At 39.2% G+C, this 19,719-nt stretch overlaps 1 protein-coding gene across 4 annotated transcripts in view; it reads right to left on the bottom strand.

Moving 5' to 3' along the window:
- Positions 1 to 19,719, bottom strand: part of LOC119024832 (NT-3 growth factor receptor-like) — a 266,546-nt gene that overhangs the window by 166,898 nt on the left and 79,929 nt on the right. For all 4 annotated transcript variants that reach the window (XM_037107965.1, XM_037107966.1, XM_037107968.1 and 1 more), the window contains 2 exons: positions 7,075 to 7,219; positions 765 to 877 (listed from right to left, as the gene is read on the bottom strand). In XM_037107965.1, the coding sequence (XP_036963860.1) occupies positions 765 to 877; positions 7,075 to 7,219 (258 nt within the window). The remainder of the gene's footprint in view (positions 1 to 764; positions 878 to 7,074; positions 7,220 to 19,719) is intronic.

Below are 19,719 nucleotides of genomic sequence, written 5' to 3'. Positions count from 1 at the left end.
GTGCTATGCTATGACATGCACACAGTTCTTGGTAAAATAGACCTGGAAACAACCTATAGACAGTCATATCAACATCATACCATTCTTAATGTCTCTATCTGTAGAATATGTCACAGATATGAAGAGAGTACATATAACAGGTGAAAAGCAGCTTTTTTTCCTGTGCACTCTTTTTTTTTCTCTTCCTCCATCTGTCTTTTTTCCTCTCCTACTTTCTTGCTCTTCCAGTGGAGGGAAAGGAAAATCACATCATCATATTTATTGGTAATTATCAAATACAAACTCCATGTAAAGAATGCAAGCAGGTACTGCACTGCGATCCTACCTATATGAACACAAACAGGTGAGTCAGCTGCTACAGCAGCTCAGAAACGCAGCCACCATGCTGTAGTGTAACACCTGTAAGGGGGACGCCTTCAAAATTTACCAAGTCTCTGGAGACTTATTTTTGTGTTTTTTTATGGAAGTTAAACTTCAGTCACTAGACAGATATATAAAAGCTCATTAGAATCTGTGACTGCCAGATCTTTTTTTCCTGTAGCCTTAGAATTGCAATGATTAAAGTATCTATCTATCTATCTATCTATCTATCTATCTATCTATCTATCTATCTATCTATCTATCTATTTTCACTTGTTTCTCCATGGTGTATTTCACATACAGAATTTAATTGTACACAGGGAAAAGAATGACACTTAAGCGCAGCATAATGTCAAAAACTAAATTGTACTTGAGAGTGACACTGCTGGATAAGTCAAATGCACCTTATCTTTATAGAACCAGCGTAAGGTTGGATGTGGTGAACCTCGGACAGTAAACTCGATACATGTGTCGTGGCGTCGCTCTGGCTCCTTCAGCTTCATGATGGAAGGAGGAACTGAAGACACAAAAGACAAGAGGACAGATGAGCAATGTTCACTTTGTAACTGACACAGAGGAAGACTGTCGGCTGGTCTCATCACAATCTGTTCAAATCAATTTTTATGGTGTGAGCATTTATACTCCTGTGAGTGTTTCCCTCTGTTAAGTGAGGGATTATGATCTGGTATGGGAGGACACAACTGGTAGTCTATCATCATTTGCTCTGTGAACTCTTCATACCACCTGATTTCTGACCCCTGGCTTAGCAGCAACAGAGTATGTGTCCTCCCCTGCTGGTGCAGCATCCTGCTCACACAATGTTGTTTAGACAACAAGCAACAAAATATTAACTCAATTTGAACAATTTGGTGGACTTGTTTTTGCATGTGTCTTTCTTTGGCCCATATGATTATATCTGTTTTAACTTGACACATAATAATGTTTTTTTTTTGTTTGTTTGTTTTTTTGGCTCAATGCTTATACAAAAAATACAAAAAACTGACCACTCACTATAGTTATAGGATTAGTTATGTTAGGTCATACATTTTGTGTAAACAACTTAAACACCAAGACTGTCAGGCATTGGTTGTGACATTATCATATTTTCCGGACTATAAGTTACACTTTTTTTTCATAGTGTGGCTGGTTCTGCGATTTATAGGCAGGCGTGGCTTATACATCAAAACATGTTTTTAAATGTTAATACTGACTGACATGAACCAAGGAGTAAACATTACCGCCTACAGCTGCAAGAATGCACTCTAGGCTTGTGACAATAACTTGCCTTTCCACATTAAACACCTGTTCTTGGTCTTGGATTTTGTGGGTTTATAGTGTGGAAAATATGGTACAAAAATGTGTCCACAATCTGCAATTTGCAACAACTACTTCATCATTTTACTACAACTGAAATACAAAAAAAAAAGAAAAAAAAACATCACCAGAGAAGGGTAATCACTGTTATTAGCCATTCCACCACAAATTAAATGTATTCATTCAAATGTCTACACACAGGCGATAGATGCATACATATAAGCATAGGTATAGACCTACAGGTAAGGTCAAAAGTTTACAGATGGTTGTAAAGAACATGTATATATTATGTCAGTCTTGAGTTCCAATGACCTCAGCAATTTCCTTCGGGATTAATAAAGTCCTTATCTCTTATCTTATCTCTACAGCTCTCATTTTTCTGTTATGTAATAAGTGGAACTACTACTACTTGTCATTAAAAAACATTCATGAAGTGAAGTTTTTAATGGTCCTTTGATGATGTGACCTTAATCTGCTGGTATGTAAATGAAATATACATATAGTAATTCTAATATCTGGTTCAATGTCTCTTAGTCATTTTCAGCTCAGTTAAATTTGTTTGATATCCATCCACAAGCTTCTGGTAGTTTTTGGCTGAGCTTCTGGCTGATTTTTAACCACTCCTCCTGACAGAATCAATGAAGCACAGATGTGTTTCTTCAGCACAGTCTACATGTTCTGATGGGGTTCAAGTCAGGACTTTGGGAAGGCCATTCAGAAACCTCAATTCTAGCCTGATTCTGCCATTCCTTTACCACTTCTGAAGTGTGTTTGGTATCATTGTCCTGTTGTCCTGTTGGAGTTTTTAATCATTATTCCATTAACTTTCTTTAGAACAGCAGATCCACTGGCAGCAACACAGCCCCACAGCATAATACAACCAGCATGATGCTTGACAGTGGATATGGTGTCTGTGGTTCACCTTCTCACCTCAAATCATATTGCTGCTCATTGCGGCCAAACAAATACATTTTTGTTTCTTCTGTTTTCCCGAAGAAGGTATCATCTTTGTCCATGTGATCAGCAGCAAACTTCAGTAGAGCTTTATGGTCCTGCGTCTGGAGGAAGGCATCATTCTTGCACAGCAGCCTCTCAGCCCATGTTGATGTAAAACACACTGTGGACACTTACACCTGTCTTACAGCAGCTTCTAATTCATTGCAAACTTACTTTTTGGTGTTTTTGGGTTGACTTTTGACCATTCTGACCAGATTTATCTCAGCAGCAGGTGATAGTTTATGTTTTCTTCTTGCCATGCACTTACAAAGAGTTGTTTGTACAGTTGATCTTGGGATTTGCAACTGCTTTGAAATAGCTCCAAGTTACGTTCTGACGTGTTCAAATCAATAATGTGCTCTTTCAGATGAATGCTTAGGTCCTTAGACTTTCCCATTGTCATGTCTGTGGCTGAGTCTAATGGCTCTGTCAAGTCACCAGCTGTTATCAATCAGATTCAGTCAGAAAAGACTTATAATTTATTCATTATTGAAAAAAAGCTTCTTGAATCTTTTTTGTGACTTGTGTGAGTAGTATGTGTTCCACCTAAGACTACCATGATATACATGTTCTTTATAAGTTAATGGAAACTTCATACCACAACTTTACTGTTTGAAGAGAGGCAAATTCACATTGTACGTTATCTCTCAATTACAGATCTATTTACTCTATACGTATTACTGTGACATAAGTATGTAGATGTAATTGATAGTCAGAACAAAATTAAGGAAGTTCATTAATAAAAATGGAAATATACAAGTGGTCCCGGTGATTACCCTTTTGTGCTCCTTTCTCAACAATTTTCTAATCAGATTGGTTTGATTCATGTCTTCATAGTCGATGCCACTGTGTCAGTCTCAGTGGTCAATCTTAAAGTAAAGTATCCTGAGACACACCAATGGAATAAAGTTACTCAAGAAGTTAATAGTGATCAACAATGTTGAAGGCCTACGATAAGTATTGCACCAAGATAGCCCAAGTGAATCTGCCATTTTCAGAAGCAGTAACCACGTAATTTTTAAACTTCAAAAGAACAGTAGTTGTGGAGAATGTGTGTCTGAAGCCAGACTGATGTGGAGATAGAATATGAGAATGAGTAACATGGTTTGGTAATTGATTGCTTAAACATTTGAGAAATTAATTTTCAAAGTTTTAGATTTGGCAATACATATTGGACGGTAATTTTTGATGACATGGTGGCCACCTCCCTTATGAAGCGGAGTAACTATGGCACATTTCCAGGTGGAAGGATGGGCACCAGGTGATAACAAGGAACCCCTTGTTAGAAGTCACAAAGTGGATACATTAAAGTATGAGCAGCTATTTCAACAAATATAGTCTTTAATGCCATCTGATCCAGATCAACGGTCATAGTTAAGTTCATAATTCACAAGTTGTATTTTTTGAAATGAGAAAGGATTTCTACAGGTGGAACTACTGAAAGAATCATGTGCTATAGGTGGGTCAAACACATGAGAGCTGAACACAGATGAGAAGTGTTGAAAAAAGTGATTAAGAAAAGTGTAGGTGGACAAACCTACTGTTTCACACTGAACCATATTTGCTTCCAAGAGGTGCATTAACTTTTGTTTTTATTATTCAATAATTTCCTGATTAATGAGCATGAGTGCTGATTCAGTTGCAGACCGAGTCTTTGTGAAGCATAATTCAACTAACGTCAAATTAACCGTGTAGCAATAACCTGACCTGAGATCACAATAACACTAATAACACTAAAACAAACACATGATTGAACACATGTGCATTGCATCAACCAGCGTTAAAATTCCTGTGCTTAGCCTTGCTATGTTATGCTGTGTGCTATCTAGGACCGGTTTAACATTACCAGTCTTTGTGGAATTTGATCAGTCATTACTTAAAGTTCACAGTCTCTAAAATTAAGCCTTTTCTTTTTCAACTATTTCTTAGTCATTTTTGCCACTTCTCCTCAAAACTTAACTAAATCATTTATATTACACAGGTTAATTAGGGTTGCATACATTTTCAGGATGATTGAGTTTCGTCGGAACAGATGTGGGATTTTATATATCTGTCGTAAAAACAACGTATGCATGTTTCCTTTGTCCTTTTGTGTGTACAAAGATCTCTACACCTGCATAGAGGAAACAGCTCAGCAAAGCTACATTCCACAATAAGGTCATCTTAGGTACACTCAGTCTGTTTTCAGACAAACTGTTTCCTCTCCACTAAACAGCCAAAAAACTGTATCAGTATGATGCCATCCACACTGGACAGTTTGCCCACATCCAAGGAAGGATGAGCTTACGACATCAAAGTGATTTACAATAGAGGCCTGGTGAGATTACAGGATGGAGATTGGGTCTGTTCTGCAATTTGGGATTATCAGACCTAATATTTAAGTGGTGTTAACTGTTTGACTTTCTATAACAACCCTGACACACACACACCTGGACTTTGAAAAACCCCTTTTTCAACAGGGAAGTCTATCAGACAACAACATGGATTGTAAATCTCACTGCATACCAAGTTGACTGAACAATAAATGCTTCTACCTTTATTCATTTGCCATTATGCTCATCACATTCAGTCAAAGTAAGTTGTTCAAGGTAAAGAACACTTTAACACTTTCTAAGCCGGAGTTATTAATTCAAGATTTTCATTGCATTTCTAGCATGTGACAACTGCCATCTACCGATCATGCATAGGTAACTGCTTCTACATTAAGATGGATTTAGACTAAGTAACAAGGACTATCTTACTCTAATTGGTGAGGGAAATGTTTTGGAATCATGATTTATTTAGCAGTGTTGTTAGGAATGATTTACTCGGCTATTTGCATGAAGTTAACAAACTTCATGATAATTTGTCTTAAAGCAGAATTCACTCGTAATTTGTTTTGTTGTTGTTGTAGTAGCACTAGTTCACATTTTGCTTACTTTGATATTTTAATTGGCCCTGCTGGATGACATACATCTTTACAGCATGTAAATAATAATTAATTGGAGCATTACAGTCTCTAACAATGAAAGGAGAGACTCCTGATTTGTTGACCGACCATAAACACACTGTTTCCTCCAAAGATTAAAACAAATGGAAAGGTGTGTTTTGTGCTTTTTTTCTTGCTCTTTTCTCGCTTCTGTCTTTTTTGTTTGCCTCTTTTTTGTTTCATCTCTTTCATTTGTTTCCTTTTCTCCTTTTTCTTGTGATGTTTTTGAACTTTGACTTATGTCTTAATCTTTGTTTGTTCTCATATACTTATTTTTACCACTTTGTTTTGCGCACAAGTTTCTATTTGTCATTTGTCCAACTGTGCCTAATATAATTTTGTTACAAGTTTATACAACCATGCAGTTTTTCTGAGGACTTTGTAAGTTTTGTGTCATTCGGCCAGTGCTGAATCCGTTATCCAGCAAAGCCAATAACATCGGAGTAATTGTTTTTGCCACCAACTCGCTGAGAGAGAGACCAAGGCAGACCCAGTCTGCTCGGTCCTACACTGCAACCACTAAACTGCTTCTAATGGAAAAGACTTTGATCACCAAACTACTGCAGAAGAGAGACCTGGTATAAGCTGTCACAGTCCGCTGTGAAGAGGTTTCCATCCAGTACATCCAGTTCCTACCAAACTCAATTCCTGCCTGGATTTTGGAGATTAAAGTAGGCACAATCTATCTTCTCAAATTGATGTCAAAATAATATAATAATTATTTTATTGACAGTAATATAACTTCCAGAGTTGCATGGTCCTTCTGTTTTAGTTACTAGAATCCATGTTGAATTCAATTTGATTTTTCCTCTTCAGTGGTGTCAGCCTCGAGAAGGCATCTTCAGAGAAGGGGAAAGAGAGGTGCTGTCCCCTGCTGTCAAGTGACCATAATACTGTACACCTGACCCCCAGTTACAGAAATCTTCTCAATGCAGCGAACCTCAAATCAAGATTGTAAAGGTTTTCACAGTATTAATGTGTGTGTGAATGGGTGAATGTGGCAAGTCTTGTAAAGCGCTTTGAGGTGTCAGTAGACTGGAAAAGTGCATAGAAATGTAAGACCATTTACCATTTTGTATAGGAACACAGGAACACATCCTTGGGTTATTTGCACATGATGCAGATTTTGTTCAAGACCCAGATAGAACATTTTAAGTTATATCAATGTGTTATATCAGTTTTTCCTTTTCAGTATTTTTGCAAAAATGTCTAAAATTTCCGCTTTGTCAGTGTAGTGTATGGAGTGTAAGATTGATGAGAATTTTTTTTTTTATCTTTTTTTTTTAATGATTTTAGCATAAGGCTGCAACATAACATGTGAAGGGATCTGAATGCACTGTATGAATGCCTGTTTAACACAACGAAAACACTAATAAAGAAATTAAAATGAAGAATGGCTGGCTAGTATAAGCACATATATGTGTGTCCGTACTTACAGTGAACAGTTAGCTGGATAGAAGCATTGGTCATGCCCACTATGTTGGTAGCGGTGCAGGTTAACGGGAAGTTGTTGTCATCTCTGCTCACGTTGACCAAAGTTATATTGATGGAATGAATGGTATTGTTGTCGTAGACGCTGGCCTGGAGGGAGAGTGGGATGAAATAAGAGAACAGGCATGAGAAAATGATGTCTGAAAATGTGTGGTGTGGGACCAGGCTCACCTATGATATAGGTTTCTAACCACTCAGCAGTCTCATTTAGCAAATGCAGCGTCATTATGCTCTACTATCAAAATCTTGGTCGAACAGTAAGAAAAAAAAACCCTGACGTTGTCATGACTTTAGAGTGTTCACTCTTATACTCTTTATAATTTTAAGGTTTACTGGAGGCTATGTGACTAAAGTATGGAGTAAGGTATGGAGTTCTAAGGTCATATAAAGTATATCCCCTTGATACAACCATTGCACTACTGACAGACTGGTCTTTGCTCTGCCAACAGCTGTCAGCTGTGACAGCCAAAATGGTCAGTGCAACTGCTGGGGCAACTATGGCTCACCATCCATCGCACCAGCTCCACTACTGGCCAATTGTTTTATAAACCAAACTTAACTTTTTTGATTATTTAAAAACCCTGACTCGTTTCCTTTGGAGGGTTCACAGCTACAGCTTTGAGTTTTGTTGATTAAATTTGTCAAGATATTTGTTATAATGACATTACTGTGTTCATGGAAATGTTTAAAATAACTGAAAGCAGCCTCTCAAATCATAAAAAGTGTATGAACACTCTGCTTCCTCAAGATAGTAATTCATCAGGTATGGTAAATACATACCACACCTCAATTTAGGACCAACATGCCCAGATGAACCTTCAGATGAACCATATTGCACTCCCATCCAAGGAAGCGTTAATGTGTCTTGCAGCAACATTGATATCATGCATTTTACTCTTTTTTTTCCTCAGCCAAGGTTGCCCTGTGGTAGACAGTAGATAAAACTAGTCTGGACATTTCTTATCATTCACTGCTTCTGTGTCTGCTTTGGTTTTGCGATAACCAAGAAGAGCATATACACCAGTAATTTTTACTTGTTTCTCATCCCCTCTGTGGGACTGGACACTTTTGCATAGTGAGCACTTTTCTGACTGTTCAGCCACAGCTACCTTTTAAAATTGTATTCTTAAAACAGTTGGGAAAAGTGCTGGAGTTTCATTTTTCAGCTTGTTGTTGGATAAACAAATTGTCAAAACACTTTTACTCCCGTGTCTCGCAACAGCCCTGATTAGCCCTACCCTGTTATCTCTATTTTGCCTGCTTATCAGCTCCATCCCTGCTCTCTTGTTTCCTCCATTCATCCCCCTCTCTACCTGCACCTCATGCCCTCATTAGATTTGTCTGTATTCAGCTCTAGTCTTAAGTTCGGTCTTTATTGAGTTGTCTGTTGTGTTTGTCTGTTCCAGCCTCATTTGAATAAACATTCATCCATTGACCTACCTGCCTGCCATTTCCTGCATTTGGGTTCCTGCATTTCTGCTCTCAAGTGACAATTGTGATTGAAATTGTTAATATGATCATTTACAGAGGCTGAAGGCAGAGCTGTTGTGGCTGTTAATACCTGGGTGAAAAAAATATATTTTCAAGAAAACATTAATAATCAGAAACATCTGTAGAGTGTATCCAATAGGCTCTTGAGCAGAATCCTCATCCAGAGAAAAGCCTTTGGATTCATTTCTTTGACACTCTGCTCTGTTGTGAGATTTTGTTTTGTTTGTATGAGACCCTCCGTGGTCCTTTGCTCTCCTTCAAAGGATACAGCTCACCATATTCGACTATATCTGTTGTGCAGTTCTGGATAACCTATAACTAGCACACCTGTGTAGTTTCACTGTGATTTTGCCAGAATACACACTGCAGAAGGGCATCTTGGCAAAAAGGCCGTGTGATAAGGCAATGCAAGTTTATTTGTATAGCATAATTCAGACACAAGGCAACTCAAAATGCTTCAGAGGAACATACAAATGACATTAAAATACATTAAAAATTGCATTTAAAATACATTTACAAACAAGTAAGAAAACATTGAGAAACAAAACATTAAAACAAGTTAAGAAACAGGGAAGTATGCTAAAACAGAATAGGTTTAAAAGAGACAAGACTAGAAAATAAAGTTCAAAGCTTTAAAATTGCTTCAGTGAAAAGCAGTGGCAAAAGGAGCGGTCTTTAGTCTTGATTTACAAGAGGTGAGAGTTGGAGCAGACCTGCATACAAGGTAAACAATGGGGATCCTCTACAGGTCAATAAACGAAACGGATGCAGTCGTCCTCATAAATGTTTATTTTTAATAGTAAAACATTTTTAAACATAAACATCCTGGTGAAGGCGGCCGTGCTGCTTCCTGGTCTGCGGCTCCAAAATATTTCAAAATTGCTCCTGCAAAGACAAAACTCCTCAGGTTACCAAGCAAAATAGATCCTAAGCAAATATTCATACTATGTAATTGAGTTATGTTACACTAATGCAGAACATAATCTGTTTTTGTATTAAACATTGCAATAGACAGTACAGTGTCCCTTTAAAACATGCATCCCGTTTTAAAGTGGTCACTTTAAAGCAGTTTTTGACACATTGTACTTGTTAGAATTATAAAACGAAGATAAATGACTGATGAGCACTAAGTGATACTGAAGGAATATTTTTCTGTATATTTTGCAGGGGATTACAAAGTGGACTACTTGTGCCTAACTGATGAACCTATATTTAGTGGGCAGAACTAATGGTCATATGTAGTACAGTTTACTTTAAAATTTACTTAAATTGTGTTATTGATTCTATTGAATAAAACAAATAATACATCAAAAACATAACTACACTGTAGGAATGTAGGCAAATTTGTTCAAATTACATTGTCACAATAAATATTCTAATAAATGTGGTAGAGTAAGACACAACTAACTCAGTAGAGTTAACACTAATCCACTCAGAGCAGTTATTCACTGCCACAATAGTCCATAATAATCCATAGACCTATAAACTGAGGACACATTAACATTGATAAATTAATCATAAAAATAATCCTAAAGGAATGTTACGGGGCAGATATTGAACAGCAGAAGAGGTCTATGATGGAACAGCAGCTCCCACTGGACGAGGATACAGCAGACATGACAGACATCTGCCTAGCACCCTCCCTCCCAAATGTAATGCCAACATGCTGGACCTGCTGTAATTCACTAAAACAGGTGTCACTTCTTCCAATCAGTCTTATGATATTCACATGTGACATATACATTTCGTTTTAGCCCTTTCCTAAAGGAAACACTTAAGCTAGCCAAAAATGTGGTATTAATGCTCCCCCTCCACCTGGCACCCACATCATGAAAAAACATACTGTGAGCGTTTTTCTTCATCTAGGTTCTTCTTTTTTCTGAACCAGATGAATTGGTTTGTTTTGATGCCATACCGTTAATGACTGGTACCTTTTGAGGCGACCTCAGTTTGAAAATTTGTATACATAGATATATTGCTGTCAAAGAAAACATGATTATGATCAGAGAGAGCAACATCCGATACTGGAACCTTAGAAATGTTCAGACCCTTGGAGATAACCATTCTAGGATGTGGCCCCTGTTGTGTGTGGGCTGTGTCATATGCTGAGTGAGACCAAAGTTATCAAGGACACAAAACAGTTCTTTAGTCCATCTGTCCTCAAGTTTGTCAACATGCATGTTAAAGTCACCAACAATTAGCACACACTTAAAGTCAGTGCAGATAAGAGACAGTGACTCAACAAGGTCTTCAAGGAAATCCGTACAGTATTTATGTGGCCTGTAGATGTTTAGAAATACAGCCCTGTGTCAGAAAAGTTGAGATTCATTTACTCCTTTGCTTGTGACAACAAGGTTAATATAATATAATATAATATAATATAATATAATATTTTTTTACCATCTCAATGCCTCAAAGGACACACAATGAACATTGTACAAAATAGTAGAGCCTGACTGATTTATTTGTAGGCCAATTTTATCGGCCAATATTAGCAGATTTACAGATTTATCAATATCAGCGTATACATTTTCTGATATGAAAACTACTAATACAGAATGGGAAAAGTCACTCCAGCAGAGTGCATTTCAATGGGGGATGTAGCAACTCATAACGTAATAACGGCTCTTAACGTAATAACGGCTCTTAACGTAATAACTGCAATGTAATAAATGTTCATAATGTAATAATCAACTCTTAATGTAATAAAATCATGAGCGCATAACGTAATAACATCTTTGCACATAACGTAATAATGTAATAACCTATTACGTTATGAGCCCCACTATATAGCAACTCATAATGTAATAAAACCTCAAATGTAATAATGTCTTATACTGTGAGAAAAGCTGCATTAACACTGTTTATCTAAAAAAGGAATGGTTTTCAGTATATTATATGTAAATTAGAGAAACTGAGTAGCCTTTTATTTGATGGTTCTGTATTCTTACATTTTGTATGTATGAAGTTAAGCCACTAGGTGGCAGCAATGAGCTTTGTTTTGGGTCATTGAGAATTCTGCACTCACATCTACTGACTACTGCAGGTAAGCAGAACTTTTTGTAACCTCTAAAGTTGAATTAATTGTTAAATGAATCCATCCACCATGTTTTTAATTGTGTGTTAAGATGCTTCTTTGCACAATGTTTTAGTGAGCCACTACTTGTTGTATTATTATTTGTATTTTATCTAACAGCTCTTTGTTGTGCCTTCACTAGGAGCTATTTTAGCTAGCATGTATTATAGCTGGCAGCTACTGTGTATTTGCTAGCAACTATTTTAGCTAACAACTGTTTGTTGTGTTTTAAGATGTTAGGTAGAATAATGTTGTATTTAGCTGTATTTCTCCTCTATGCTTTTTCAGCTTCTCCTAATTCATCCTCTATGCGTTGTGTGAGTAATTTAGTAAGCATCCTAAACACAAGTTTATAAATGGACATGTTGGACTTAATTTTAATGCAGGAAGTTGTTTCTCTGTCTGTGTTACATTCTGAAGTTAAAGTAAAATCCACAAAAAAACATTTGTTGATACGCTTCCCTACTTTAGAATGTGGCACCTTGTCTTGTGTGTGTGTGCATGTGTGTGTGTGTGCTGTCTGCATACCTCACCCCGATGTTAATTGAATCAATGAATTTTGTTTCAATTTCAGAAAATGAACAATGAGATTTCTGAACTGTATCTTGGTACTGTACACACTGGGCCTTTTGGTCAGTGACGTTCAAGGCCATGGAAACAAAATGATGGATGATGAAACGTATGACGTCATCATTAAAGCACTGAGAGGAGAATTTCACATTCCTGTGAAAGAAAGAACAAGGATCCAACGCTCTGCCCTGGTTCGTCTCTGGAGGAATAAGCACTTGTTTCGGCTATCAGATGACAAATCATTACTGTGCAATGGAAAATTGGTTGTGAAAAAGTCATGCCTTAAAGGTATTGTGAAGACAGGGCTTGAAGACACCAAGGGATGTGGTGCCAGAAAACTTAATGTGTACTTAAGTGATCAGTATTGTGGGATCAGCACAAGAAATGTTCAGAAAGTATTGGACAGGTCCAGGTGCTATCATCTTCACAGAGCTACTTTTCGAAACAAGGCCATTCCCAAGCCCATTATGGCTAAAACAGTCCAAGACCGTCATCAAATCGACCTCCTAGACATGGGGAAATGGGCTGTCAAACTTAGAAATGTTCGCTATAAGTACATCCTAACCGTCCTTGACGTATGTAGCAGATATGTCTGGCTACGCCCACTGAGGAGCAAAGAGAGCAAAGAGGTTGCTAAACATCTTGCTGAAATCTACACTGAACATGGCCCAGCTAAAATTTTGCAGCATGATCAGGGCAAAGAATTCAAAGGTGCAGTCAAAAAGCTGATGGAATCATATCATGTCAAAGTCATTCAGAGCTCTCCATATCACCCCCAGAGCCAAGGTAAAGTTGAAAGAACACACCGGGTGCTACGTCGCAAAATCATGTATGATTTTGTAAATTTCAAACAAGGAGGTGTTAACTGGGTAGCACATATGCCAGCATATGCAAAAGTAATGAATCTGGACAAAAAAGAGGTTCTAAACTGGATGTCTCCTTTCGTGTACTATGGACGAAAGAATAACAGCAAGACTCATGCCTTATCCAACAATGCCGGTGATGCTAGCCCCGACTCAGTTTCTGAAGACTTCGAAGAGAACATGGCTGAGTTTGAGGAAAAGCGAAGGAAAATACGAAGGCAAGCACTAAAGGCTACAGAGCGTTGCATGAAACGTTTAACTAAACTCAGGGTAAATCCACCTTCATCAGTTTACAATGTACAGGACAGAGTGTTGGTGAGGGTCAACAAAGGGCCAAGATTTTCAAAACGTTATGCTGTGGTACCAGGTATAGTTCTCCAAAGAAATGCTGATCTGTCAAAATATAAAGTCAAGATCCAAATACCAGGCTGCCCAAACCACCAAGATATCAAATGGTTCTCAGTGTGTGATTTGACAAGTGCCACAAGAGAGCAGGAGAAGAAGCGTTTCAAGCACAAGGCCAAAAAACATCTGTGCATAAAGTTGCTACAGCCCATCACACATGAAATGAGGTTGGAGTCCTTTGAAACGCTAGGTTTCAGGACTCGTTTGGACCCTGACCCAGATGGCAGCTGCCAGTTTGCAGCTATGGCTGACCAACTTGCGAAACTTGGAATTATGACATTATGACCCTGACCGCCATTCACTCTCTGACTCTGACCGCCATTCAAACCCTGACTCTGACCGCCATTCACACCCTGACTCTGACCGTCATTCACACCCTGACTCTGACCGTCATTCAGCCTCTGACTCTGACCGCCATTCACACCCTGACTCTGACCACCATTCAGATCCTGACCATCATTCAAACCCTGACCCAAACCCTGACCGCCATTCAAACTCTGACTGCCATTCACACCCGAACTCTGACCACCATTCACACCCTGACTCTGACTGCCATTCAAACCCTGACTCTGACCGCCACTCTGATGTTAACTCCATCCATCACTACATTGATCCTCATGATGACATGGTTTTGGAGGCACCAAATGTGGACCTCAACACCGTCCATCACATTGACCCTGATATTGTTCCTGCTGTTCCTGCTGAAACGCTCTCTCCTAACTTGCCTGTGCTGATATTATCATCAATCATCCAGTATAGCCTGATGATGGATATGACAATGATGGGCACATTTAACAGAGTTTCCAGCTTATTCAGAGAGTTAACCCTGCCCTTTTTTCCCCAGCATTTATATCCGTGATTCTTTGGTTGAATCTTTAAACATTGAGAAGGATAATGACTACCGTATCAGTATTAGCAAGCTATATAAAGCAGCTGGACGCAACAGCGGCCTTGCGGTCAAGATTAGGGAGCTCTTCAGCCAAAATGCCAAGTGGTTTACAGCATGGATTGTGATTCGGCAAATGTCGTCTGGGTGGTACCGTATCACTGATATATTTTGGACAAAATAATGTTGGAATACCATTCATCTGTTGAATCCCTTATTTTTGTGATCACAAGCGCAATGCCTGAAAACTAGAGTGGACTGGACTGGATTTTTGTTGGTTATATATTTGAATTATAACTATAATTTCTGAATGTGCATTATTTGTATATATTGTTTAGTTAAATTATTTATTTTTTACTTGGGAATCATAACAGGCTGTTTATATTTGTTCCTTATAACTGTATATTTTCAAAGCGGATTCATGTTTTGTGTGATCACCATGTTTCAGGTTAAGTGTACAGTTTTACAAGTTCCAAAATAAAGCAGATTTAATGTTTTTCTGCTTGTATCATGTATTTAATGTAAGTTGTAAGGACATGTTTAAAAGGCATTAACTTAATGAATGCATTATTAGTCATTAACTAACATTAATTGATTAAATAATGTTGGTTAGTTGATTCTTAGTTGTTGATTCACAATCATTATTAATTATTAAACATTAATTAACAGGTATTAATAATATTATTTAGTTATTATGAATTATAACAATTATATCAATATATAATAACAATATATTATAACATTTATAACAATTATTCTTAGGTACCCAAGGGGGGTTATGTTTTTGCCAGGGTTTGTCAATACTTGTATATGCTATCAGTGGTTACAACACCACCAACAAAAAACAGACAAACAAACAAAATAAACAGAAACTTCATTACCCACAAGGGGTGACTGAACTGACCAGATGGATATCTACGCTCAAAGTGCATTTTGAGTTATTATAATGTATTGCTTAACATTAATTAACATATTAGTTATTCCATTACTCAGAAGTCAAATAATTTCTTCTGATTAGAGTAAACTGAAATGTCAAAAAATAGAAACTTGCTGTCTATGGCCACATTTGAAAAATGGAGAAAATCGCGGTTTTCATTTATGAACAGTTTAATTTTCCCAGTCACAATGACTAATTTGATGGTTGTGGTAAGTATTCATGTAAAAGGTCACATTTGTTAATGGGCAGCATGAATTCTGGACATAAACTACTAAAAATATTACACAGTGCACCTTTAATAAACAATAGGATTGCTTCAAAAGCGCTAGTTAACCGTTAACGTTTAACCTTGCAGCAATGGCAAAGGCAAAAAAAATGATAATGCAAATTTAAGGCTACTAAAATAAAAGGCTACTCAGTTTCTCTAATTTACATATAATGTACTGAAAACCATTCCTTTTTTAGATAAACAGTGTTAATGCAGCTTTTCTCACAGTATAAGACATTATTACGTTATGAGGTTTTATTACATTATGAGTTGCTATATAGTGGAGCTCATAACGTAATAGGTTATTACATTATTACGTTATGCGCTCATGATTTTATTACATTAAGAGTCGATTATTACGTTATGAACATTTATTACATTGCAGTTATTACGTTAAGAGCCGTTATTACGTTAAGAGCCGTTATTATGTTATGAGTTGCTACAGATAAAACAGCTGGTGTCAGGAAATGTACCAGCTACCTCACTAATGGTTAAACTATAAACCAGCATAAAAAAATAAACCACCATGTTCTGAACAGACACACAAAAAACATTTAGTTTTAGAGCACAAATAGCAACTTACTATTAATAGTAACAGTCAGAAAAAAACTCATCTCTGAAAAAACTTGACCATTACTGAAAATTAAACATGTGCGTCTACTACAGGTTTTATTCCACCCTCCGCACGGCATCATACCATGAATGTATAAAGAGGAGCTACTTACCAGACGCCGAATCTCCTCGCCGGCTGCAGGCATGCTGGTGGTGTGTGAATCCTGCCTCCCCACCCTCTCAAAACTGAGGGACAGCGTCTCTGGTCTGAAGGCTGACCTCAAACAGAAGGACAAAATCCTTATGGATTTCTCCACTGTCGCCACAAACCAGGCAAAGCTAATCTCCCACCTGAGGACATCCGGCATTGGTGACCCGAGCATGACGACCATGGACAACACCACCTTGCCAGGGACCGGCTCAATCACCACCGAAAATCCGGCACCAGCACTAGCCGAGTCCCATTGGCACCACCAGGGAGCCAAGCCCAAGTCATCGGCACCCTCCACCTCCTGCCTACGCACCGCGGACCCGCTGTGCCTCAGACGGGAGGATGGAGTGGAGGCTCCGCTGAGCTTAACTCCACTCAGGCTGGGGGACCACTGGTCAGTGGTGCACAGGGGCGCTGGGGCTCGTCCATCTCCTCCTCCTCCGCCCCCGGATCTTCCACTGGATAACAGGTTTGACATCCTAAGCCTGCAGGATTTCCCTCCCATGGGTGCCATGTCTGGCTCGCCCATGGGACCTGCTCATCCAACTGGTCGTGGCTCTCACCAGCTCAGGGTCCAGGGTCCACCCGTCCAGCCCGATCCCTCCCCTCCAATCCGAACCTCAGGCTCTATCCAGCGTCACCCCATCCCGCCTCCGACGCACCTCCAGGCAGCCAGTGGAGCGGCGCACCCCCTCTGTGCTGGTTGTCGAGACCTCCATGGTCAGGCACGTGGCAGCACACAGCGGCCGGACCTTCTGCCACCCTGGAGCCAGCGTGAATGACGTCGCATCCTCTGCCCTCAAGCTGAGCGAACAGCACAGCGCGGCCTCCACGCTGGTCCTGGAGGCCGGCATCAATGCACGTTCAGTGAACGTGCACTCTCTTTTAAACAAATCTTTTATCATAAATGATGTAATTTTAGATAACAACTTAGACAGCATTCTCCTGACAGAGACATAGCTTGGCACTGATGCACCTGTTGTTCTCACTGAGGCTTTCCCACCAAATTTTAACTTTTTATTTTCTACAAGAGGGGTACAAAAAGGAGGTGGAACTGCATCAATCACTAAAGACACCATGTTGTCAAACGAAGTCTTTTTTAACCAATATTTATCATTTGAATACCATGCCTTTGTTTTTAGCAGCCCCCCCATCCTCTGTATTACAGTCTACAGACCACCCCGCTATTCCACCTCTTTTAACAGTGAATTCTCAGAGCTACTGTCAATAACTCACAGCAATTATAACAGAATAACACAATTAATAACCGGTGATTTTAATTTACACATAGATAATTCTTCAGATTCAATGTCGAGAACATTTTTAAACCTTCTACACTATCTAGATTTTAATCAGCATGTCACGCAGCTGACCCACAGCAGGGGGCGCACCCTGGACCTGGTCATAACCTATGGCCTGTCCATTGGTGCGCCCTCTGTTGTGGACCTGGCTGTGTCTGACCACTTTTGTGTGTTTTTTTTACAATCACCAGTTTTAACCAGCAGGAGGCCCCAGTGAGAACAGTGAGGAAACGCTACCTAACTTCATTCATTTATTTATTTATTTAAATCCTTTTTTATTTTATTCTATTTATTTTTTTCTTTTCTTTTACCGTTTTAATGTCTCATATTTTAGCCTTTATGCTTTTATTTTTTAGTCCCTTGTGATTTTTAGCCTTTATACTTTTATGTTTTAGTCCCTCGTGTTTTTAGCGTCTATGCTTTTTGCTTTATTTTACTGTTTTAGTCTGTCAGTTTTTAATCTCCAGTGTTTCCTCATGGGGGCCTGCCAGGCTGGGAGTTGTCTCTGGTCTGGCTGCGGGGGGTGCTGTCCCATGGATGGCTCTGGCCTGGGTGACCAGAGGGCTCTGCACCTTGGTGTGGGGCCTCCTGTCTGCCCGGGTTGGGGTGGTCTCTGTGGTGGTGCTCCCTGTGGCTTTGGCCCGAGATCGCTCCCGTTGTGGTTGGCTCCCCAAAGGTAGCTTCCTCCATGCACCAGGTCTCGCTGCCAAGCCGTGTCTCTTCAGTGACAGCTACTGTATGGGTGTGTATGAATGTGTGTGTCTGTGTGCATATGTGTGAGTGTGTGTATGAGTGTGTATGTCTCTGTCCATGTCTGAAGGGGTGGGAGGGTTGGGTTCTTTTAATTATCTTCTCCTAACTTTATTTTGCTGTTTCTATTTTTCTGCTGTTGTTTGTTTATTTCTGTGAGGCACTTTGAGGTACTTTTTTCTGTATGAAAAGCGCCATATAAATAATGATTGATTGATTGAAAGAGAACAAGATTCATAGCAGGCATGTTTCAGAAGCCTTTTTCCTGCCTTTGTTGATCTGGCAATTTTTTGTTTTTATACAATCAGGAGTCCTCACAAGGCCGTGCCCGGCTTGACTCCACAGTGCGCCGGAGCTGATCACAACCACTTGTAATTTGTAACACACTATCTGCTACTAGAGTATGGAGACTGATGTCAGGTTAACAAGGGGGATGCTTATTGGCACCCCCACCTCAAATCGCCTACTGCTTACGAGTTCACTCAGCCGCTTTCCTTCTGTCGTCTCCATCCTTTGTGCGCAGGCGGGCGTGTCAGTCTTTACACTACGAGTGATTATTAGCTTATCATTAGGTTATTAGCAGCTGTTTTTGAGAGGGTCCTTTTTCACTCTTATCAGTAAGGCATGGATAAAATCTCTGGTCTTGACCGGTCTTGTTCAAAAAACCTGAGACCGCCCAGTCCGAGGCCAAAACAAGACCAAGTAAAAATGTAATGTTGTAGTCTATGATGTGGAGAAAACAAGCAGTAAACGTCATGTCAGTTGGATGATGTTTGTCTGTGTGCTTGTGTCCAGTGGGTCGCGATATGGATATGACACAGTTTTGATGCATAGATGTGATCAGGGCAAGCCCCTCTACATGTGTTGTGCAGTTTGGTGTAGATGGGGGTTTGTATGTCAAAGTTAGAGGGACTTGATGCTTTATGGCGAAGGATTGGAATTGACCGCACCACCAAGGCCAGCAGGTATGATGTAGGTGAAAGCTATTAACAAATTTTCATCCTAAAGGTCTGAGGATGATACTGAGTGACTCTGAAATCTGTTGTTTTAAATCTGTAGGAGGATGTCGTTACAGTACAAGGATTGGAAATATTTAAAAATGGCACCAAAATCAAAATAGCCGACCTAGTATTGATGCAGAGACATATTAGGGGCAACACCCTCTACATGTATGTGCAGTTTGGTGTAGATGAGAAATTGTATATTGAAGTTATAAGTGTCAGGTCGGGGTAAAAAAGGGAAGACTATGGAAGGGAAAGGTGGACCCAAACGCAGAACAC

The sequence above is a fragment of the Acanthopagrus latus genome, chromosome 8 (assembly GCF_904848185.1).
Source record: "Acanthopagrus latus isolate v.2019 chromosome 8, fAcaLat1.1, whole genome shotgun sequence".
Lineage (NCBI taxonomy): Eukaryota > Metazoa > Chordata > Actinopteri > Spariformes > Sparidae > Acanthopagrus > Acanthopagrus latus.
Note: the sequence above shows the minus strand (reverse complement) of the source record. Positions and strands in the feature narration are given on the sequence as shown.